General features: G+C 48.0%; 1 protein-coding gene across 1 annotated transcript; it reads left to right on the forward strand.

The window, feature by feature from the left end:
• The first annotated feature begins 1,938 nt into the window (after positions 1-1,938).
• Positions 1,939-15,754, forward strand: LOC135819657 (ribonuclease E-like). Its single transcript, XM_065332906.1, has 5 exons — positions 1,939-2,312; positions 8,938-8,995; positions 9,928-10,240; positions 10,725-11,551; positions 14,785-15,754. The coding sequence occupies exons 2-5, from the start codon at positions 8,978-8,980 to the stop codon at positions 15,103-15,105; spliced, it is 1,479 nt and encodes a 492-aa protein (XP_065188978.1). The 5' UTR covers positions 1,939-2,312; positions 8,938-8,977; the 3' UTR covers positions 15,106-15,754.
• Positions 15,755-22,256: the final 6,502 nt, after the last annotated feature.

The following is a 22,256-nucleotide window of genomic DNA, read 5'->3' on the forward strand; positions in this document are numbered from 1 at the left end:
CCCATCCAACCAAGACGTTATCAGGTCCCAGACGCCGAGATCGCACGCCGAATGTGAAGTGCATCTAGCCTTGAACCTGTTGCACAAGGCACACACATATGACAAAAATGACATCCACTCCGATTATTTCCAGAGGCCAACCATAACAGAACACAGAAATGAAACCACGGGCTCAACAAAGTAAACGCAAAGGAAATTAGTTAAAATAATCCATGAAGTGCTATTTTAATTCCAGCGCTGACTGCAGTGTGGCATCATAGCCCGATAGGGCCGATACCCGCTGAGCATAGACACAAACTCCATTTGACAGGGCAAGATATGCTATTTTGGAATAAAGTCATAAAGTACAGCACTCCAACGACATGACGGACACCTCGTGCAAATGCGTGGTCTGTTCATCCGGCCAACTCGGCCACGCATGAGAATGTGTGCATGTACACGCGCGGGTGCACACACACCATGTATTCGGTGCGTATGGCGTACCTGTTGCGGAGATATGAAGATGGAATCATTACTGATCATGTTACATGTACATGTACAGTGTATGTTTGAGCACGGTGTAAAGTAAATTTTATTTTATTACACATTTCTTCGACACAACTTACTCCACATCTTCGCATTTCTCATAATCCATCCACCTACACTCCGTCTCAGTTGAGGAAAAACTCTCCCAGGTATACACTAGTCACCACAGCCATGTGATGACATTGGGATGGGTCCCAAGCACGATTGCACTATAATTTATTTGTCCAGATTATCTGCGAAGACAAAATGCAATGCATAGCGGCAATTGATGGATGTAGAGAGAGTTTGTAAATACACATATCTTTCCACTTGTTCAGGAGCTTACCTTTTGGAGTTCACATCGTTTACACGATCTCTTATGCTGTCTTGCACCTTGGCTTTGTTCACCATGGATACGCCATCCCAGAAGACATTCTACAGGAGCTACTAATGCAGAGCGTTTTTCACGCTCGATCTCGGCGATCTACCTCGTCACGCCAATAAAATCCTCCGTGACACTGGCTACAGTCACAAGAGACGTCTCAGTAAGGTAATGAGCACGACAACGCCGTCGAGATCAAGGACAAAGAGAAAACAAAACACTTACTGAAAACAGCAAAGAAGAAACGAAGAAATTATGTACACGATTCCTATATGTTGCCACTGACAACTGGTTCGGTGGAGACGACGCTACTTTTGTTTGTCCCCAGTGGGATCGTTGCTATGCGTATCGAAGGAACTGTGACGTCATCACTTAACAGCCCCATACATATACATGACTGCCTGGACATCCAGTTCTGCGGACAGAGGTTGTATGACCGTTATCATGATCTGTTATACAGCACTATAGCACGGTATTGACTATTGTAGTAAACAAAAGCTGACGGGATCGCTTTTCTAAATACAGGCATGACATCCACAAAACGTGACACGGACCCGTAGATCTACCCACCCGGCCACCATCGGGCCTCACGCACGGCTAGCTCATTCGCTGCTTCAATAGTCTGATACTAGGGCTTGAAAGTGATGACGTCAAAAACGGCCTGGGAGTAGTAAATTGACATCAGATTTCTATTTTGGATCCACTAAGGTGTGACTTTGCTATAGCAACCCGGTCATGTCGTATGCAGGTGGAACTTTTACTTCGCCACCAGTTGTCACCCCGCCCCCACTAGCCAAATCAGTCAGTTTCACTGGCAACATCACCTTGCTGTGAGTGAGACCGCTTGAAATGTGCTTGGATCCATACAAAAACTGGATCCAGGTGGATCCAGTTTTCGAATTTTTCAAATTGTTGCTATGCCATTGCTATGGAGTGACGTAGCACTTTCAAGCTGTAAATCATCTAGCTACGCGGTTGCTCACCTCGGCGAAACGTGCCCCATCAATTTTCCTCACTGGAGCTTCGTGGTGAAATATTTCACTGCAGCGTTAGCTGTAGTTTCTCCATTTTTTCATGTAACTACTTTGTGTTACAGCCAGTGTGGACTAGTTGTTGTAGGCAGCGAGGTGGTGTTAGTTTGGCCGTCTGCTGCTTCGTGTCGAAGTTTGTTTGGGTGCAGGCTGTGTAAGACTCTGTGTGTTGGCCAAAGGGTTTCATCGAAGTACTTATAATTAGTTTTCTAGTGGCTCGGAGGCTCCATTCGACTGCTCCATACCATCACGACGTAGAGAACCGGTACAGCTTATCCGCCCACGACGTTCAAAGTCGTGTCCAGGATTCAAGCAAACCGTGACTCCTGGCTGCAGGAGCGCTCGCCGCTGGACGTTCATCGTCCCCGTTTGTCATGGTGCTCCAGTGATTCTGGGTAAGTGGTTGGCCAGTTTTGTTCTGTTCTTGGGTATTGTTATGCTCCGCCCCGTTATGCTCCTTTCTGTCGTCCGTAAGATCTTGACGTCAATACTCACCCGACGACACACACTCCATGTGCAGTCATATGTGGCAGAGAGCCAAGCTGGTTTCCGCCCTGGCAGATCGACCACGGATGGTGTCTTTTACGCCAGGACGATGTGTGAGCGCGCACTACTTGGCGACTGGTCATATTCATCGGCACTATTGGACTTCAGTGGTGCGTTTGACACTGTCATTCGTCAGGTTGCTCTGGAGAGGTTAGCCACTGCTGGCGCACCAACGTCCACCACTGCAGTCCTAGTATCAAACACAACAGCCCGCACGAAGCTTGGTAAACAACTAAGCAAACCATTTCCAACGAACATCGGCGTCGTCCAGGGTGACCCGATGTCACCAATAATGTTTATAACTTACGCCGAAGGTTCCATGCGTAAGATCCGAGAGCAAGCTCTACCCGCGTCAGACCTACCAGCAACTTTCACACAATACGCAGACGACACCACTGCCCATCAGAACGAGCGATCATCTGTGGAAGAAACCGTCCGTGTGTGTGAACCCGTTTTCTCGGATGACAATCTGAAGCTGAACGTGGCAAAAACTCAATATTTTACTGTGACCAAGGAAGATGATTCCTGGAAATCGGTGAAGCTGCTGGGGAGTATGCTAGGCACAGCAGAAGACATAGCAGCCAGAGTGTCTGCTGCAAATCGGGCATTTGCAAGCATTCCATGGAAACGCCACAACCTGAATTCCAGGCTGTGTATGTTTTCCTGCCTGATATTGCCTGTCTTACTGTATAACTGTGCGCTTTGGACCTTATCGCAAACATTAACCGACGTCGTCAATGTATGGCACCGGAAGAAACTACGTACCATCATTGGTATCACGTACCCACAACGAATCTCGAACACAGCGCTGTATGCCAGAACCGAGCAGACCCCACTATCCCAAGTCTGCAGGCAACGGAGACTGCTGTGGTTCGGCCATGTAGTGAGGGAAGGCGAAGAATCGTCCTCTTTCCAAGCCCTCCTAATGTCAATCAACACAACAGACATACGACGACCCCGAGGACGACCCCGTCTGAGATGGATCGACGTTGTCAAGAAAGACTTACAATGCATTAATCTGTCGCTTCTGGATGCTGTGCAATCTGCTTCTGATAGAGCTGCTTGGCTCGAAATTGTTAACAGATGCGTTGACCTCATGCAATGAGTGAAATGCGAACTGTCATTATTATTATTATTATTATTATTGGGTATTGTTGTTTGTTCTCGTTTCCTGAAGTGGCCGCAGTGCACCGGTAACCAAGGTAACGGGTATGCATGGCTCATGCTACTGTGATCGTCTCAACAACTAAATGACTATTTTGCTTGTGTACTGCGATTCATTGCGAGTAAAGTACGGTGAATAGGTGAATAGGTGAATAGGTGAATAGGTGAATAGGTGAATAGGTGTGGGTTCTCTTCACTCAGTACAGTCGAGTCGAGCCAGCTGTAACTCCAGTCCCGATGCCTAAAGGCGGGCTCGCTCCCCTACATGGCTTCTTCCCCTTGTCTAGCCTCCAAGAGGAACAAAGAAGTATGGTAGCCGACTGGTCGAAATAATAAATAAATAAAGCAAGGTTACACCCACTGGTCTTTTATTCGGGCACGTAATCACGGTCGTTTGCACGGAAGGGCGTCTGAAACTCAAAACACCATACAAGCTGTAGATCTACCATGTGAAACCTTGTCACTGTGTGATAGTGCATGATTGTACTGTAGTGGACATGGAAATCCAGTCGATGGACCGGGGCCGGCGCCCTCAGTGCGTACGGTGCGACCAGCACGCTGCGCTGCATCACATACTAGTAATGCACGTTCCGCTTATCCACGGCTGCATGGCCAGTGCCCTGGGGCCGCTAGACGTGCGACTGGATTTCCATGTCCACGACAGTACATCAGTCCTGGAGATGTCCTAGATAGGACATCACGGAACCAAGCATACATCTATGCTGTTCCCATAGTAATCGTGACACGTGGCTCAAAACTTTGTGTCGTGTCCGAGGAAGATGAACATGTCGCACTCAAAACAAACGCAACGAAGGTATTTCGTCACAAAAGTCGTCGTTCTCTTGGCGGCTTGCCTCAAGCGAGTTGAGATTCGTATCTTGCCTCTTGCCTTCACAAATTTTATTTTCCTCGTTGTGGAGTACGCCTGGACAAAGGAACTGACAAGCGAATCGTTTTGGTCGCATTGAAAATTGCAAGTGCACAAGAGGATTGGCGAAGTAATTATTTGTATTCGCACTTTCAGCAGAGCAGTAGCTGCCGCTGCGATGAAGTTTTTACTTTCGCCATTGGTTTCAGGCAGCAGAAGAGTCCGGCTGAAAGCGATGGCGATACGTCCATGACCACCACGCCTAATGTGGTACGTCCCATGTTGATGTCCAAGAAAGACCGTCCAAGGTCCAGTTTTAGCCAAGAGCTGTCGTATCCAAGAAATCGAAAACGCCAACAGCAAGCTTTGGCCAAAATAATATCTTCCAGGCAGTAATTTACGGGCCTAGCGCCTGCTGCCTCGTCTTCCTCCTCTGCATGGCCAGGTTTGGGGCGAAATGAACGCACGGGGCGTGAAGAAACATTCCAAAGGCAAAACATTCACAATGGAACCAATCATTTCCAAAGAAGCGCCGCGTGGCTACGAGAAACCCTACATGAAATCCCCAAACGAAAACGGCCATTCGGTCGGGTATTCGATGGCGTCATATTCTGATGCAATGTGCGCGGACTATCAAACATATCCTGGACTTTAGCTACATGTAGTACAAAATAGCGCAACGAAAAATGTTTGATGGTTTGATAAGCTGTACAAACGCCGTAAATCATTCTGGCAAGAGGAGCATTGCATCAAAACAATGCGGTCAACTTGAAATTCTGTTGGGACAAAACTGTATACGGGAGCTGCCTATTCTTGGGGGTGATGCACTCTTGTCAATGTTCAGTGCACACTCTTGGAACCTTGCCTCCACTGAAACAAAAGTGTGAAGCGCTTTTTATGTTTTAGGGTTTCTTTGGAATCTGCACCTGCTGAAACCATTCTGAAAGGGGAAGTTAAAGGGGAAGTCCGGTGAAAAATTTAAATTTCAGGGTCAGTAGAGTTTCGGGCGCTGAGTCGAATGGTGTTGGTCCCACGTGTCTCCGACAAAGCGTTCTCGAGATATTTCCGTTTGAAAAACTGAGTTTCGGGGGCTGTGCCATGACGTCATGCGGCCGCGCTACACCCTCCGCAACGTCATAGCGTGCAGCTAGGTCAAAAGGAGTGCATGAAAGCAATAGTGTCAGTGCTATTTCGAATGATTTGGCGACCGATAGAAGGTGGTGCAAGCGACCCCGGAGACGTAAATCAAGGGCGTCACAGGGTGGCTTTGAGCGGTACGACCGGGGGTCCTGGGGTGTAAGGATTTTTCGGCTACCAGGCCACGTTTTAGCACTCTACAGCCGCAAGGGAGGGTTCCCCTAGAACTTATTAGACAACCCCACCCCAGCTCCAAAAACATACTTCTCATGGATTTTTTTGTATTTTCTGTACATCGTAGGTAGCCAAGCAAGGCAAAAGGAACCCATTCAATGATTCAGGGCCATTGCCCTCGAAAAAATCGCAAAATCCGAAGTAGAAGCCGGCTGCGCGTTCTAGCGCCAGCCGCTGTGCAAAAACGTATGTCGTGTCCTGCAAAAGTCTGCTGCGTCGCGTGCACTATGTACACGGCCGGCCTGGACAGTCGCGAAGTAATTTTAGTTGTTTTTAGAGAGAGAAGAAGATCCTTTTTTTTTGTTCGGTGGGATTGAAAGATCTGCCAGTGGACCGGAGAGCTACAACACTGGAAGCAGAAGAAAGCCCTTGCGGAATCTTCTCTGTCTTCGTGGCAACAGGACTTTAGTTTGCGAGAGACTTTCGTCCTGTCGTCGCGGACGCAATTCTTGTTGCTGCTACCAGAAAACTCGGGGAACGAAACGATCGTAAATCGTTATAATATAGGGTGAGCGGGTCGGTGAACAGCTGCAGAATATTCTGCCGCCGTGGAGCAGCAGTCCAAACACTTTTCAGCTTCGGAGAATGAAGCGCTTCCCTTTTCCGTTGACAAGCGCTGCGTTCGCGGGTGTAATGCATTTTCGAATCCGCTTGCAGTAGATCGTCAGGAGCCAGAGGTACTAGGTAGGTGTCGTTGTGGAAAGAATAATTATGTTGTAGCTGACAAGTGACATACATGTAGTGTCTCTTGATGTGCTGATCGCCATTGTAACATGGTAGAGCTTGGGGATGCGTACGTGAGGAATCCATCGTCTGGTTGTCTCTACCCGTGACTCCAACCGCCTATCGAAATGGATAGCCGCCTGGAGTCTTGGCCAATAGCTAGCTGCTAGTGCTAGGCATCAAGTCTGTATGCTTCTTGCAATGAAAGTAACAGTTGCGATGTTTTGTACAAGTCCGAAGATCCTTGAATTTTTTTATTGCTTTTTCGGATGAATTGGGTGGACCATCCTGGACGAAAAGTGGTACGACCATGGTCGTAGTGGTCGTACCGTGTGTGACGCCCCTGTAAATCCTTGTGACAGTGAGGATGCAGCCATGGCTGACCTTCATGAGTTCGGCCTGGGGCTGAGAACCTCGGTATTCAGCTGAGGAAATGGCCGCTCGGGCCGTCAAGAGTGAGCGCTACTGAGTTTCCGACGGATGAAGAAGCAGCAGCTATTGCAGACGAGGCTGATATAATTATCAGATCGCTGGAGAGCAGAGTCGCCAAAATGGAGAAGACTGATGCGAGTGCTCTAAATGTTGTTCCATACCGATTCGCCTAGACTCCAGTAGCCTGCCACATGGTGATGTTTTGTTGCGAAATTATAACTTGGCACATTTCGGAGTACTCAATTGGAGAACAGTGCAGGCTCTTTGAATCACTGGCACGACTCTTCGATCGCACCGCTACGGGATCTGAAAGTTCTAGGTCCGGGAGCTGTTCGCTGTTTTGTCACTTGCCACGGTTGTGCACTCATCGCTGTAGCATAAAATAATGAGGCGGAAGCGGAAAACTAAAATTTTCTTTCTCAAAGCACATCCACCGGCACCGGCAAGGAGAAACGCACGTTCTCTGACTACATGACTGTACAATACGACTGATACGATACGACTGATACGAGTGTAGTACAGTACATAGCAAGTTCGTGTGTTGACTAGTTTTCTGAGTCTTGTAGCTACCCCAGCATGGCAGTGCGGGAGTAGTTCCGTGTGTGATGAGTTTGTTGACTACTCTACATCTAGCATGCACGCAGCGCATTGCTAGAGCCGTAGAGGCCAGTGCATGCCGACGGAAAAAGTCCAACTCGGAAACGGCTAAAATATGGTATAACCTCGAGGTTTACCGAGCTGAAAATCACAGGGTACGTAGTGTTTGTAACACTGAATCGAGTGGTCTTGGTCCGAAGAAGCTGCGACAAACGGTTCCCCAATCGAACGCGCTCCGAATATGGCCATTTTGTACACAACTAGATGGTGTGGCTACCTGGCTGCACTCTGTGACGTCATCACCTGGATCTGGGTGATGCGCGCTCAAATTCGCACATGTTCGATTGGGCGTATCTGACGAACCATAGGCCGCAGCCTCCTCGGACAAAGACTAATCTACTCAGCGCCCCGAACTCCCCGGACTGTGAAATTTAAATTTTTCACCGGACTTCCCCTTTTTAAAAGGCTGAAGTCAAAATTTCACCAGTTGTAGTCTTCAGGGTGCTGAGTCGAATGGTCGTGGTCCGAGGAAGCTGAGACGCTCCCTTCCTACTTTAAGCCCAATCGAACTCGTGCACTTCCACCGAAACTGGGTGACTGCGCCCTACTAGATGGGGATTTGTATTCAAAATTTCACTAAAAGCGCCATTTCGTTCTTAAAAAAGCACGAATGACCGCGATTGGCCCATGTGTTGTAGTCTTTTGGACGCTGAGTCGACTGGTTTTGGTCCGAGAAATCTGCGATGCAGCGCTCCTCTTTTATTCCTAATCGAACATGGTTGAACAAGCGGTCACGTGCTCCTGCGTGCCCAAGTCACCTGGTCACAGCGCCAGCAGGCAACAAGTTTCGCACCAAGGTTCAACTCGAGTTCAACTCGAGTGACAGGACTACACCCCAAACAGGTCAAACAGGCTAGTAAGTTGTACCCTGCAGGCACGGTGACCAGGTGACTGGTGTACGCAGGAGAACGTGACCGCTTGTTCAAGCATATTCGATTGGGAATAAGGGCCGAACGCTGCATCGCAGCCTTTTCGGACCAAAACCAGTCGACTCAGCGGCCAAAAGACTACAACATATGGGCCAATCGCGGTCACCCAGTTTCGGTGGAAGTGCGCGAGTTCGATTGGGATTAAAGCAGGAAGGGAGCGTCGCAGCTTCCTCGGAACCAAGACCATTCGACTCAGCACCCCGAAGACTACAACTGGTGAAATTTTAATTTAGCCTTAACTTCCCCTTGAAGAATGTTATCCATTTCTACATCACTCATGATGTGCCACGTTTATTTTGGTGTGGTTTATTGTGTGTACATGTACAACAGATGGTGATCGACGTCCGTGACTTTTGTTCTTGTCGCAGTCATGGCTGCAGCTGCAGAGGTATGAATTGTCCACACGTCATTGCTTTGCCAAATTCTGAAAATGTTGTCTCAAAGACATCTTACAGTGTGCACACACATACACACATGCTCGCAATCACACGCACGTGCACACACACACGCACACACACACATACACACATGTTTGCATGCGCATGTACACTCGCACATGCAAACACACACCCCCCCCCACACACACACACAAACACACACATACAATATATACACACGCATGCACGTACACACACACACACACACACACACATACACACACACACACACACACACACACACACACACATGTACCCGCTCCATGCTATCATTGTATGGTTAAAACTTGTGCCAATACGTGTAAAGGGCCATCTGGTATTATTGATTATCTTCAGCGAACAGTAACGCTTCAATGTGGCCTACCTCAGCCAACCAGGCCCCTGAAATGGCAGTGGCCAAACGCAAGCAATAAGCCCATACAAGTATATCGGCAGCTAGCCAGGGCTGTCTCGTCCCCGATGAACACTTGATCAACACAGCACAGATCTCAGTGCCAGGAAAAGAAAATAGAACATGCATGGCGCGAGGTATGCTGCTAAGTACTGGTCGTAACCAGGGAGTTGTTAAATACCGGTATTTTACGACTCCCTGGTCATAACTTTCTGGCAGCTTCTGTGATTCTCAGCTCATGGTATGCTAGCCCTTGGCAGATACTGCAGGCAGAATTTTTGTCTTCAGAATTTGGTACTTTATCGGGATGCTTTCATGCATGTTTGGTATGTGGATAAAGAAATGGAGCAGAATTCAAGGCAAGGTGAAGTGCCTGCCATAAGTTTTGTATTATTCTGCCAATTTCACTGCTTTTCAAGGCAGAATCTACCCATTTTTTCGAGCATTATCCGCCAAGGTCTAGTGTATGCACTCTGTATGTTGTTATTGCAGAACTACGCGGTCAACTCATGGCCATGGTCAAGCCAGATGTTCCGCAAGTGGATCCCACACCTCCAAGCAGCACTCAGCTGCGATGCAATTCGTGTCGAATGCTGTGCCAAGCGGTTGATCTCCGATGCGCAGAAGAAGGAATTGATGGCGATAAAGAATTCTGCCAAACACAATGACCGACTGCTAGATATGCTGAGCAGGGGTACAGCTGAGACTTTCCACACTTTCTGTACTATTGTGCGTAGCACCGAACCTAAAGCAAACTTTTCAAAGTTCCTAGATGACATGCAGTCAGTGGATACCTTTGTTGGAGGTAAGTAGAAACTTTATCAGTCAGGTGACTGAGAGACACGCACAGAATTGTATATACGGGGCGTAGCTCGGCCATCTGTGGTGTGGTGACCATGTGCCACCGGCAACCTCATAGCCTCCATTTTGCCTGTTAAGACTATGTAGTAGCTATGACGACCATTTTCTGGTGTACTGACCGGACTATACTGACTATAGAGGAGCTACACACCTGCCTGTACATGTACAGACAATACTGCATGTCCCTGAGTTGCTTTACTACATATCTGTACAGTGCATATTGATGGCACCAACCTGCGTTGAAGTTTTGCAAAGGTGCTTGTCACGGTGTGTGTGTGTGTGTGTGTGTGTGTGTGTGTGTGTGTGTGTGTGTGGGTGTGGGTGTGGGTGTGGGTGTGTGTGTGGGTGTGTGTGCATGCAAGGAGGCATTTTGCGAGGCTGTGAAATGATTCGGCTATTTCCTGTTCTCTATGTCCTCTCTAACACAGGCAATGAAGGTGCAGCAAATAAAGTAACTCGACGTCAACCAGCCCGGTTCACCGGGAACCCACCACCAACACCTAGCCAAGCAACTCGGTCTCCGCCAGCCATAGCACCCAAACCAAAGTCTGTTGTTAAACCCCAGGCCACTCACGCATCTCCCGCCAATCCCACCGGCGTCTCTGCAATGATAGCGGCCTTGAATTCAGCCGGTCAGGAAGGGAAATCGGCTGAAAGTCTACCTTTGAAAACCAGTCGAGCCCCCCGGCCTCCCACTCGCCCAAAGCCCGTCACTCCCCACAACACAGCAAGAACAGTGGAAACTAAGGATCCCACTACAGGTCACAGAGTGCAGCCGGTAGTGACTTCTGATCCTGTGTCTCCTTCACGACCACCGCTCTGTGACCACGCACGACTAGCGGCTGGCGGTAACCAACCAGATGGCACTGAGGCGGCGACATCTGCCCCAGCTGATCCCAAGCCCTCTCCGAAACCTGGACAAGCTGCTCCGTCCAGGTCTGCTAGTGTCTCCACACTAGCATCTAGTTTTGAATCGAATAGGTACGAAACAGTCAGACCGGCCCTAAATCAAGACCCAAAGCCAAAACATCGCCAAATGTCCATAGCCGGTGCCAGGGCAGCTACCTTGGCCAGGAGCCAAGCAATAGCTGGTGGCAAACACCCAGGCGGACATGCTGTGCAGCAAGTCCAGCGGTCAGTGCTGCCAACAGAGAGCTTAACTGCCAAGCCCATTGCTCGATCTCTGACTGGACGCGAGCCGGTTACCAAGAAGGCAACAGGAGATTCAGCAACGCCTCCCCAGCCAAACTCTCTGGTAAGAGACATAATTATAAATGACAGGAGTCACAGTGCGTTATGCTAGAGCTTATAATTATTGTAATGCGAAAATGAAGTCTGTAGAGAGTGGAGCCTATATCAGACCACACTCCTTGTGTATTTTAGAGGGCGATCGGGATTGGGCACTGCCCATAGCACCGAATCACCAACGTTTTGATTGGGAGAGGCCATAAAGATATGAAATGTGATCTTACTATTTCCAATAAAAGTAGCAAAGGAGTAGTTTAGCTCACCTGAAAGGGGGCCCGTAGACTGAACTTCAGTGCCCGGATAAATGAGGTATGAGTGTACAGTCCATGCTGTATCATGTGATCAAGGGACTAGTAGTAAATAGAGAGACGGCACGGTACATCGTATCACTGCCTCCTGTGGGCTTCGAGCCTGGGCGGTCCCTTACTGTCACCCTTCCAGGGCTCATGACATGAAATCGAACGGCGAGATTCCATTCATGGATCGATTCAAGTGTGTAATGAAATGCACCCACTGTGCCTGCCTGGGTAGCTATGGCAAATATGGGCGCGCGAGCAGCTACCCAGGCCAGAGTAACGAAGGGTGTCACAGAAATACGGGGTGCGGGATACCTAGGCAAAGGATGTATGGGGAATGTTTGGGAGATGATGACCTACCTAACACTTGTCTGGGCGCACGTGCGGTCAGCAAGTCAGCAAGTCATTGCTGTGACCCCTGCTACAATAGTGACGGCAGTTGCATCAGCCTTATACATTTGTACCTCGTTTGTCCGGGCGGTCCGGGACCGGACACTACCCGTAATGTTGAACTGTCCGTAACTCCAAATCACAAACATTTTGATGGGGAGAAACCATAGATATAGATGCATAATTGTGGTGTCAATAAATCCACCAAAGGTGACAAAAGGGTAGAAGAAGTGTCTCCACTGAAACTCACCCAAAGGGTGTCCGGTAGACCGAAGTGCCCGTAACTACGGGGTCCAGATGACTGACGTAGGAGTGTGTTTTGCCCTTTTGAAGAGGTCGAGGCATTTCTTCATGATGATAATGCAGTTGAATTACTCGCTGGTGCATTCGTAAGTGGTGAATATCACCAGTCTGATGTTGAAGAGTGACATGAGGTTGTGGTCCAATGGTAGGGAGTTCAGGTCCGGTCGCCGAAAAGCGAAAAATGCAGTCACAGCTCGCCTGTACAAAGTGAATGGGCGCCTCGTGGCAGCAGTTCGGGATGCAATTCGAGGCCCAAGTATCTTCTTCCGCGGCCTTTTCGGCATTGTCGATGCTATTTTTTGGATAGCTGAGGTCACTACCTTTCCAATGGTGCCACACATGCCTTGCTTCCAACAATAATGCCTCCGCGCGAAGCGCGGAGGCACTTCGAAGTACTAATTTCGACCAGATGCGTACTCGGCCTAGCGAGGAACACCCGATTTTCGTTTTCAACGGCCTCGAATTAGTCTAAAACAAGAGGATTCTAGAACATTTAGGCTCGCGCTTTATCACGATAGAAGGAAAATGATCACAGAAACCAGCCTACGGCGATTTCCTGGTGGTTGACAACAAATATCGAGTGAACTGCGCGCACACTGTAGAAGCAGTGACGGTGAAAACGTGTGACTTTTACAAGTAGGCGCGCGCGGCGTGCGTGCACACATCCTGTATCACCATGTACGCACCAGATAGTGCAGTGCTGGACGGAAACCACATGGCCCACATACGTACTTGCATTTACTTCTGTGACTATTTTGTTTTTCAATTGAACTCCCTACCATTGGTAGTTAAAGTTGTGTGACGTGTTGCAGCCTTCTCGGATCATCATCATTCGATTATGCACCCCGAAGACTACAGCTTGTTAGCATGTCGTTTTGTCCGTGATTGTCGTCCATGGCAAAACAGCGCTTCCAGTAAATGTTTTGCACAAACCCCTTTCTAGTAAGGGGAGCTCGCTGCGCTTTGGCAGAGGTGCGCAGATTTGATTGGGATGTAGGAAGAAGGGAGCTTCCTCGTACGAAGGGGATATAGGACGCAGGGAGCATCCTCGAACAAACCCCATTCAACTCGGCAGTCAGCAGAGAACAAGAAGTGAGATTTCGATGTTGGCAGCCGTATTTTCCCTTTATACTATAAAGCAAGGTGCTGAAAACTATTACTTCATATCCGATAACTTTCGTACGAAATATCTCTTCCTGTGAAGAAGAGGTTGAAGTTACTCCCGCAATACTTGGGGACTGATAGTGTGCTGCTCCCTATGTGGGAGCTCGCGTTTTTCCTGCCGACTTAAATTCTCACTTGACTGACTCATGACTGCCATCCAGAATTCAAGTCAGCAGGGGAAAAACCAGCTACCACCTAGGGAGCGACACACAGTTCCTATGAGAAAAATTTAAAAAGGGTTTACTGGGTGTTAGCGGCTGTCGTGATTTCCCTTCGGGGACGGACACGATAATTTACATTTTTTTAATAGGGAAGAGAGAGGATCCTAGTGGAAAATTTTGTGACTCAAAGTGTCATGCAGTAGCAATCATCAGACGACTTGTTTGTCAACTTGTCTGATGATTGCTTCGGCATGAAACTTTGACTAAGAAAGTTGTAGACATCACGCAACTGTATTTTTGAAGAATAGGGGGTTTGTCAACTGACAACCGCTCTATTCAATTACTTTTCACAATCTGTGCCTGCGCTGCATTAAAAATTCTTTGTTGTGATGTTGGAAAAATTAGTGACGTTTCGGGCCAGTCACCCATCGTCAGAGCAATTTCCAAGGGGCGAACCTGGCCTTTTTATTGCGAAAGCAAGCCAGAGCGTATGTATGTCCATGTACAAAAAAATAAACGAAACACACAATGAAACTTTGAGTCAAAATATTTTTCGACTTGGATCCTCTCTCTGCCATACGCAGAAGCTCTGCACCCTGCGCACGAAGTACTCTTTAGGCAGCGTGCCACACTTTTTCAAGGGTATTTTTTAGTTTATACTGGACTTTCACTGCGTATTGACACAAATCCCACCAGTGAGAAAAGAGTTTTACACGTCTGAAAGTGTAGTGTAGATGTTCTGCATTAACAAACTGCTTGCCGTAAATCACACATGCAGGTTTCTACCGGCTATTTGCTGCTAGTTTTCTTCTGCAGCGGAAGGGTGCTGGCTATTTGCCTACGGAGGCGGAATTGAACTGCCCGTGTGCCGGTCGGTTCTTAATTTCATGCTCGTGTCGCTGTGTATATGTATGTTGCCTTTGCAGAGCCAAGCGGGCAACACAGGGCCATGGTCAAGTCAAGTGTTTCGCGAGTGGATCCCACGCCTCCAAGCAACGCTCAGCTGCAGCACAATCCGCATGGAATGCCGGGGAAAAGGTTTGATCTCCGATACGCAGAAGAAGGAATTGATGGCAGTAGACGATTCTGCCAAACACAATGAGCTTCTCCTCGATATGCTGAGCAGGGGTACAGCTGAGACTTTCCACACTTTCTGTAGTATTGTGCGTAGCACCGAACCTAAAGAAAACTTTTCAAAGTTCCTAGATGACATGAAGTCAGTGGATACCTTTGTTGCAGGTAAGTAGAAATTGTATCAGTCAGGTGACTGAGAGACACTCACATAATTGTATCACATGTACAGCAAGTACTGTTGGATACCATTAGTACTTGGGTGACAATCTGAGAAACGTTCATGTTTGGAAAAGAAGAAGTGAGGACCCTGGTGTTCCAGCCTCAATGCCAACTTGGGCAAGCCACTAAACTCCCCTGGCTTCAGCTGACTCTATTGTGAAATGTGGAACCTACCAGAAGTTGGGCAGGGGAAGTTGGGCAGAGGAAGGTGTTGGGACGCATTGGGTTGGGATACGTTGGGATGGGGAACAATAGGCATGGGCTCCGAGTGGGACACAAGATGGCCACATGTCAGAAGGTTTTGGATTCCAAGGACCCATGGAGAGCTGGCCTTTTCCAGGATATCCAAACACCAGCGGCTGTACTGCGTAGCCGTGTCTTGTGGTGTTGTACACTCTGGCTGAAGAAGCTGCAGGCCTTAGCCAAGCATGTTTACAACTGAATTTGTTGTCCTTCTACCGGTATGTTTGGTGGCGCATGCGTGTGTGGTCTCCAGTTTCTCCGGAATGCCAAAAAGACTGCAATAAAGTAGTAGACCTGATGAAAGAGTTCTCAGCACCGGAACGTCAACGGGTGGTCCACACTGCCGAGGATGTGGCACGAATGCGCGTGTCACAGACCGTCCTCGACAAGAGAAAGAAACCCATCCACGTACCACAGCCAACCTCGCCTGTGAACGTAGACTTGCTGAGCATGCGGAACATGGGAGAAGGTAGGCACAGGGCTAGGAGAGAGGCTAACTGCACGTTAAATTTTGACGTGATGTGCAATTCTACGTCAAACGGGTCCTCGACGTGAGCTGCAGGTCTCTCACGTTGTTTTCCAACGCGTGGGCCAAATAACGCGTTACGTCAAAAATAACATGCAGCTTATCCCTCTCTTTTATCTACTGGTGTAGTGTTTGAACCCGGACCTGAAGCCAATGTTATCATGGAAAAAGAGGACAAAATATGCATTCAATCTACACATAGCAGTATGTGCATTGTCCTAGTGATTGCATTTTCCCACAGTTGGAGACATACGTTAGTGTAGGTTTTACTCTCTCATTGATCTTGCACATTGCAAGTACATCGTGTGCACTAAGCCATGACTCGCATATGAACTTGAGGGCAAGGTGACTTCTACCCAATGTAATAATTATGCTGTCCGCTAGAAATTTCAAATTAATTTCAGTTTTTATCGTCCCGGTTCTGCTTTGGTCTTGCTCAGAACAACGGCGAGCAGTATTGACTGAAATCGACCGCTTGGCGTCCAGCGCTAGCATCACTGATGACCGTGAGGCGCAGGAATGGCAGTACCAGGGTCAGGTGACACGGGCGGACGGCCAAGTTGGTAAGCAATAGTTCTTACCTGTCTCTAGTGCATCAGCATGATAATTAGTTTGCAGATTGGTATTATTTCACCAACACCATTCCCATCACCCCACTGGATGATGTGCCAGCTGGTGAAATGCATGGTGCTCTCCCCAGGGCTTTGTGGGTGCCGCATACTCTGTCTTCTCTGTAATGCTGTTCAAAGCAGTCCCTGATACATCGCTGTCTCTCCCACATACATCTCTCCATGAAACAAGCAGAGCATTGAGTAGATAACATCCGGCTACATAAACTGGCCGTCACTCGTACCAACATCACTTTCACGACATTCCCCTTTGCCTCCACCTTCTCTTCTCCTTTCTGTACACCTCTCGGGAGTTGTGGGGGGGGGGGAGAGGTGGTGGTGTGTGGGGGGGGGGGAGGCATGGTGGGGGGGGGGGGGGGGAGGGGACACTCATGACTGGTGAATGAAGACAACACCAGCATATCTTTCAGAGGCCTACCAGGCTGAAAAACACCACACGTGTTCTTGTTGTATGGCAATCGTCATGGACCAAACTGCAATCACTGACGAAGAGAAGCTTAAGGATGGGCGTGAATGTATTCTCGGTGCCGCTGGTGGCTTGTCTTGGCATGGGTTCGCTCAAACCTCTACTTCCTCCTCTCAATTGTCTTGTAAAACTGATCTGAACTGGCTTTCACTGTGTTCGGTGTGTCTGCCAATTTCGCCTCTTTCTCGTCTGTCGCAGACATATCGCCAGCTGATATACATAGAGAGTTAAGTAAGCACCCTTGTTTCATCAGCATCGGCACTGAATCTGCAAGGGACAACCGTAGCATTTCAGAGACCAAGCAGTATTTGAAGGATACTGGCTTCATCGACGAGAACACTGTCGTCACAGAGACCACTGGCTATCTGGAGGTGCTAGTGAGCGTGCCTGTGAACATACTGGCCATTCGTGGCAGCAAACGACTGAAGTTTACAGGTCAGCATTCGTATGCTAGCATGATTGCGTGATTGTTTGATAAGGGTGGGTGAGTGGGTGGGTGAGTGAGTGGGTGAGTGTGTAATGGTGTAATGGTGGGTGTAAGGGTGGTTGCGTGTAGATGTGAGTGTGGTTGCGTGTGGGTGTAAGGGTGGTTGCGTGTGGATGTGAGTGTGGGAGGGTGTGGGCATTTTCCATATTCGGCCAAAACAAAAACCTTGTTTACGGTCGCCGACCGGGTCATATTCTCCTAAGTCTGAAACTTATTTTGGTCTGCATAAGCGTACAATAGGTGCCCGAGGAGCCTGTAAGTAGCTTCCAAAACGGCTCATTTACACCATGCATGCATGCCTACATCCAGTACTAGACATCCAGTACTAGACATCCAGTACTAGACATCCAGTACTAGACATCCAGTACTAGACATCCAGTACTAGACATCCAGTACTAGACATCCAGTACTAGACATCCAGTACTAGACATCCAGTACTAGACACCCAGTACTAGACATCAAGTACTAGACATCCAGTACTAGACATCCAGTACTAGACATCCAGTACTAGACATCCAGTACTAGACATCCAGTACTAGACATCCAGTACTAGACATCCAGTACTAGACATCCAGTACTAGACATCCAGTACTAGACATCCAGTACTAGACATCCAGTACTAGACATCCAGTACTAGACATCCAGTACTAGGCATCCAGTACAGGTGGACTTCCAGTACTAGACATCCAGTACTAGACATCCAGTACTAGGCATCCAGTACAGGTGGACTTCCAGTACTAGACATCCAGTACTAGACATCCAGTACTAGACATCCAGGTTGTAAGGAGTACCCAGCCTGTATGAGTACAGTCAGTGAACTGTGACATTGATCCATACCATGTGATTTATTATACATGTGCATCACAGAAGTACATGAATGTATGTTCATGCTTTTGCCCGTCACATATCATGATGTAAGCATCAGGATCATTGATCATAGCAACCAAAATTTTGCCCAAAAAGGTCTTTTCCCCGGCCGAGCGAGTCTGTTTTTGGGGGGGGGGGGGGTGCCAACCTGAAGCAAGCTTATTTTGTATGGCCACGTGACCAAGTGATCTCACACTCCCACTCTCACACCCAGCATCATATTTCCGGTGTCCTTTTCTTTCTTTGCATCATCATTTTATGCGGTGAATAAAAACGTGCTTCCAAGTGATCAGATGTGAACAGCAAACAGGCATAGGTTAACTTATACATAGGAGCATACATCAATTAATGTGTGTTGTCAACTCTTCGTACACTTCAGATAGTATTCAGTATGTGTCCTGTCTGTCCTGCAGATCGATGGTCCATGTACAAAAGCTTCATCTTGTTCTTAACGAAGTTTTGATTTTAGTGCTAGAGTAGGAGTGAATAATATCCTCCATATGGTTAACAGTACAAACCAGTGATGAGGGGATGCGCCCTTCCTTCATTCGTTAGTACTTGCATAAAAAAGAAATCACCCCTTTAAGTCGAACTTCCCCATTTTCTTCTTTATTCGGTCTCTGACTTGATGGATGTGTACATGCGTGAACGTGCATGTGTCACTGTGCATGCATATACACTGTTATTATTCTGAAACAGACGAGAGCTCATCTATAGTGAAGTTCATCATCGACTGTGAATATAATCACACGGTCCCGAGTTTCATTGAAAGAGTCGTACGTAATCTCCGCAATCTTCTTGGTGATGAGAGTGTCCATGCCGACGGTGTACACAGCGAGAGCGGAGGCACAGCAGTGTTTGTACAGATGTCTGCCAAGGCTCATGCAAGGCTTTGGGAGTTCTGTAAGGGTCAATCTAGCCTGCTCGCTGGTCTGCACATTCTCGAAGTGTCAACTGTGGACGGAGCAGTTGTCTTCAATTTGCGTCCCACGGCATGCAGTGACGAAGGTAAGACGGATTGGTGCAGTAAGAAATTACGAGGAATGCACCGATAGCAGCGAGTCTACTCCTAAGCATAATCCCAGATATACAGCGAGTTAACTCCTATTAAAGCGTTAGTCCCATGATGATAAGGAAGTCAGTTAATTCCTAAGCCTTAGTTCCATGATGATAGGGAGGTCATCACTAGTCAACAGACGACTGGCTGTCGTCTGGGAAAGTGGTTGGTGCAGGCATGTTTCGGTCCATAATGTTTGTCCGCACACAAGTTTTCTAGGAGACTCTTTTGGCAGAACGAAACAGCTTCCTTGATATGCTTCAATTTATCTCTGGAGCAAAAGGTCCGAAACTCTTTGCTTTCTTGTTCAGGTATTAATCCTGACGACCAGAAGCGCTTGGTTGAAGAGTTCTCCGGGAGATTTCCATCCTTGGACCAGGATGATCTGTCTGTCGCTGTGGCTGACCAACCAGACGTTGAGCATGCAGTGATTGCAGCGACCAAGCTCGTCTTCGATGAAGGCGGAGCATGCTTGAATGCACTGCCTGAGATTCTTGGTGGTGAGTTTCAATACCATTGTTTTAGGGTTGTGTTGCATGTACTGTGTCTATTGGGCCTTCTGTCTATGTTGAGAACTGCTGTGCATCAGCGATAATATTTACATCGTGTTATAAAAGCACAAACGCCGTATCATTTTGGCAATGTCACTGGGACCACAATAAAGAGAAATAGTGCGTATTGCCGCATCGGAATAATCGGAAGACGGTTTGGTGCATGTATTGATGAACTTGTGGTCCTTCAGAAAAGCCTCCCTTTGTACTGAACCTCCCGAGGCCATTGTGCTGCAAGTAGAATTTTCAGCAAGTCTGTGGAGGGTATTCCCCTATAAAGGTGATGTGTGTGCGTGGGGAGGGGGGGGGGACATATGAATCTCTCGCATCTTAGCACCAGCAACGTTACTCGCTGTTATGCGGGATTCACAGAAGCATATTTACGATGCAATGCGCAGTGCGACATCCGCGAAATTAGGAAATTCTCTAAACGCACCGATGCACAGCTCACTCAGCCGTCACAACTGGCCCATCGCAGAAGTAGAGCTTGCCACTGCTTGGCTCAACTTCTGCCGTGTGACATGCGATGTGATGTACGATTTTGACCTTTGCAACAAAGTTGTACGAAATGTTCAAGAGTTGCTTGCAGATTTGTACAAGTTGTACCCGACTACACAAATGCCACAGTAACGTACGCATTTGCTTTGAGCTTTGAGGCACGTCAGCAAGGCGTCGTCTACTTCTGTTATTGGTAATTTGTGAGTATGCATCGCACTGCGGTGTAGCAGACCATGTTGTATCGCGCATAGCATTGCAAGAATGCTTCTACGAATGCCACCTAAGATGTAAGGAGAACAAGTGACCCTGCAGTCGTAAAATTATCCTTTCCCTTTCCTCTTGCGGTCTTTCTTAGGTGTAGCGGCAAGGAAGGCAACTTCGACCTCTGCTCACGTTGACCGTAAGTGCACCAATATTGCTGTGATGAAACCTTGGTCCATCACAATGCACACGTGTACATAATGTGTGTGTGTGTGTGTGTGTGTGTGTGTGTGAGTGTGTGTGTGTGTGGGTGTGTGTGGGTGCGTGTGTGTGTGTGTGTGTGTGTGTGTGTGTGTGTGTGTGTGTGTGAGAGAGTGTGTATGTGTGTGTGTGTGTGTGTATGTGTGTGTGTATGTGTGTGTGTTTGCTAGGCTTAATACACGTGCTGTTCTTTCTGGCCTCCCTCATGTCGCTCCGGTGGGAATTTCACAGGACCGTCAAATTATCTTGGTTTTTCATTTACATTGTAGTTTCAAGAAAGTGGCACCTCCGAATGTTGCAGCTGCTGCTTTCTGCCGAATAACTGACACTTGGCTGACCAACAGCTGCTGCCGTCTGGAGCACATGAGCAGCACGTTGAGCAAGGAGTGGTACTTTCTTGCAGGTTTGCCGAGTGGAAGGTTCGACGTGCTCCTGGTATGCTTAAGACGGCTGTCGTGTGTCAGTCAAGTGTCAAGTCACTCGGCAGGAACGCCAACACTTGGGTCTGTCACAAACAGCATTTTCGAGCAAGAGAATTCAGAATGTTGTGTACCTCAAAAAAGCGATGTTATCATCACAGTACGGAATAGTGGTAGCGACATCGGGACAGTGCAGAGAAATACCTCAGGTTTGAATCTGTTTTCCTGCCATTCTTTTTTTCAATTCTTATTTTGTCTCCTTTCTTGCAGATCCTGAAGAGGCCATTTCAACCCATGTGTCTGCCAATTCTGAACACGCAGTAGAAATCCAGGGAGCTGACAATGAGCTGTCTCTCCGGCCACAACTTAAGTCCCAGGTAAGAAGAGACCAGATGCAAACATCATGGGTACCGCAAGGAAAGATTTAGGTCTGGTCCTGTTTGGTGTGGGGTTGGGGGGGGGGGGGGAAGGGACATGTACCCCTTGAAACATTTGACGTGGAGTATGGTGCGCTGTTGTATTTCATTGAACTCTGAGAAATAGAAATTTAACCCATTCAGTGCCAAGGACGAGATTACTCGTCCTACAGACCCCCTCGCGATTGGCCAAGAACGAGATATCTCGTCCTCGTAGTGCGCACTACTATATCTCACTGGTCATGCACTACGATCTAGCTTGGCCGATTGTGGCTCTTCGAGGGGAAACATGCGGTTTCCCCCTACTGAATAAGACCTCACTCGCCATGTTTGTTCGCCTCCTCCTCCTCCTGACTAGCATTCGTCTGCTCCACTCTCTATTTATCTTTGTGCAAAAGACACAATGCACAATATTCTTCACTATTAGGTATAGTTGCAACTTGCAGTGAGGAGTGGTGTATTTCGCAAGTAGCATACCCTGTCT

The sequence above is a fragment of the Sycon ciliatum genome, chromosome 6 (assembly GCF_964019385.1).
Source record: "Sycon ciliatum chromosome 6, ocSycCili1.1, whole genome shotgun sequence".
Lineage (NCBI taxonomy): Eukaryota > Metazoa > Porifera > Calcarea > Leucosolenida > Sycettidae > Sycon > Sycon ciliatum.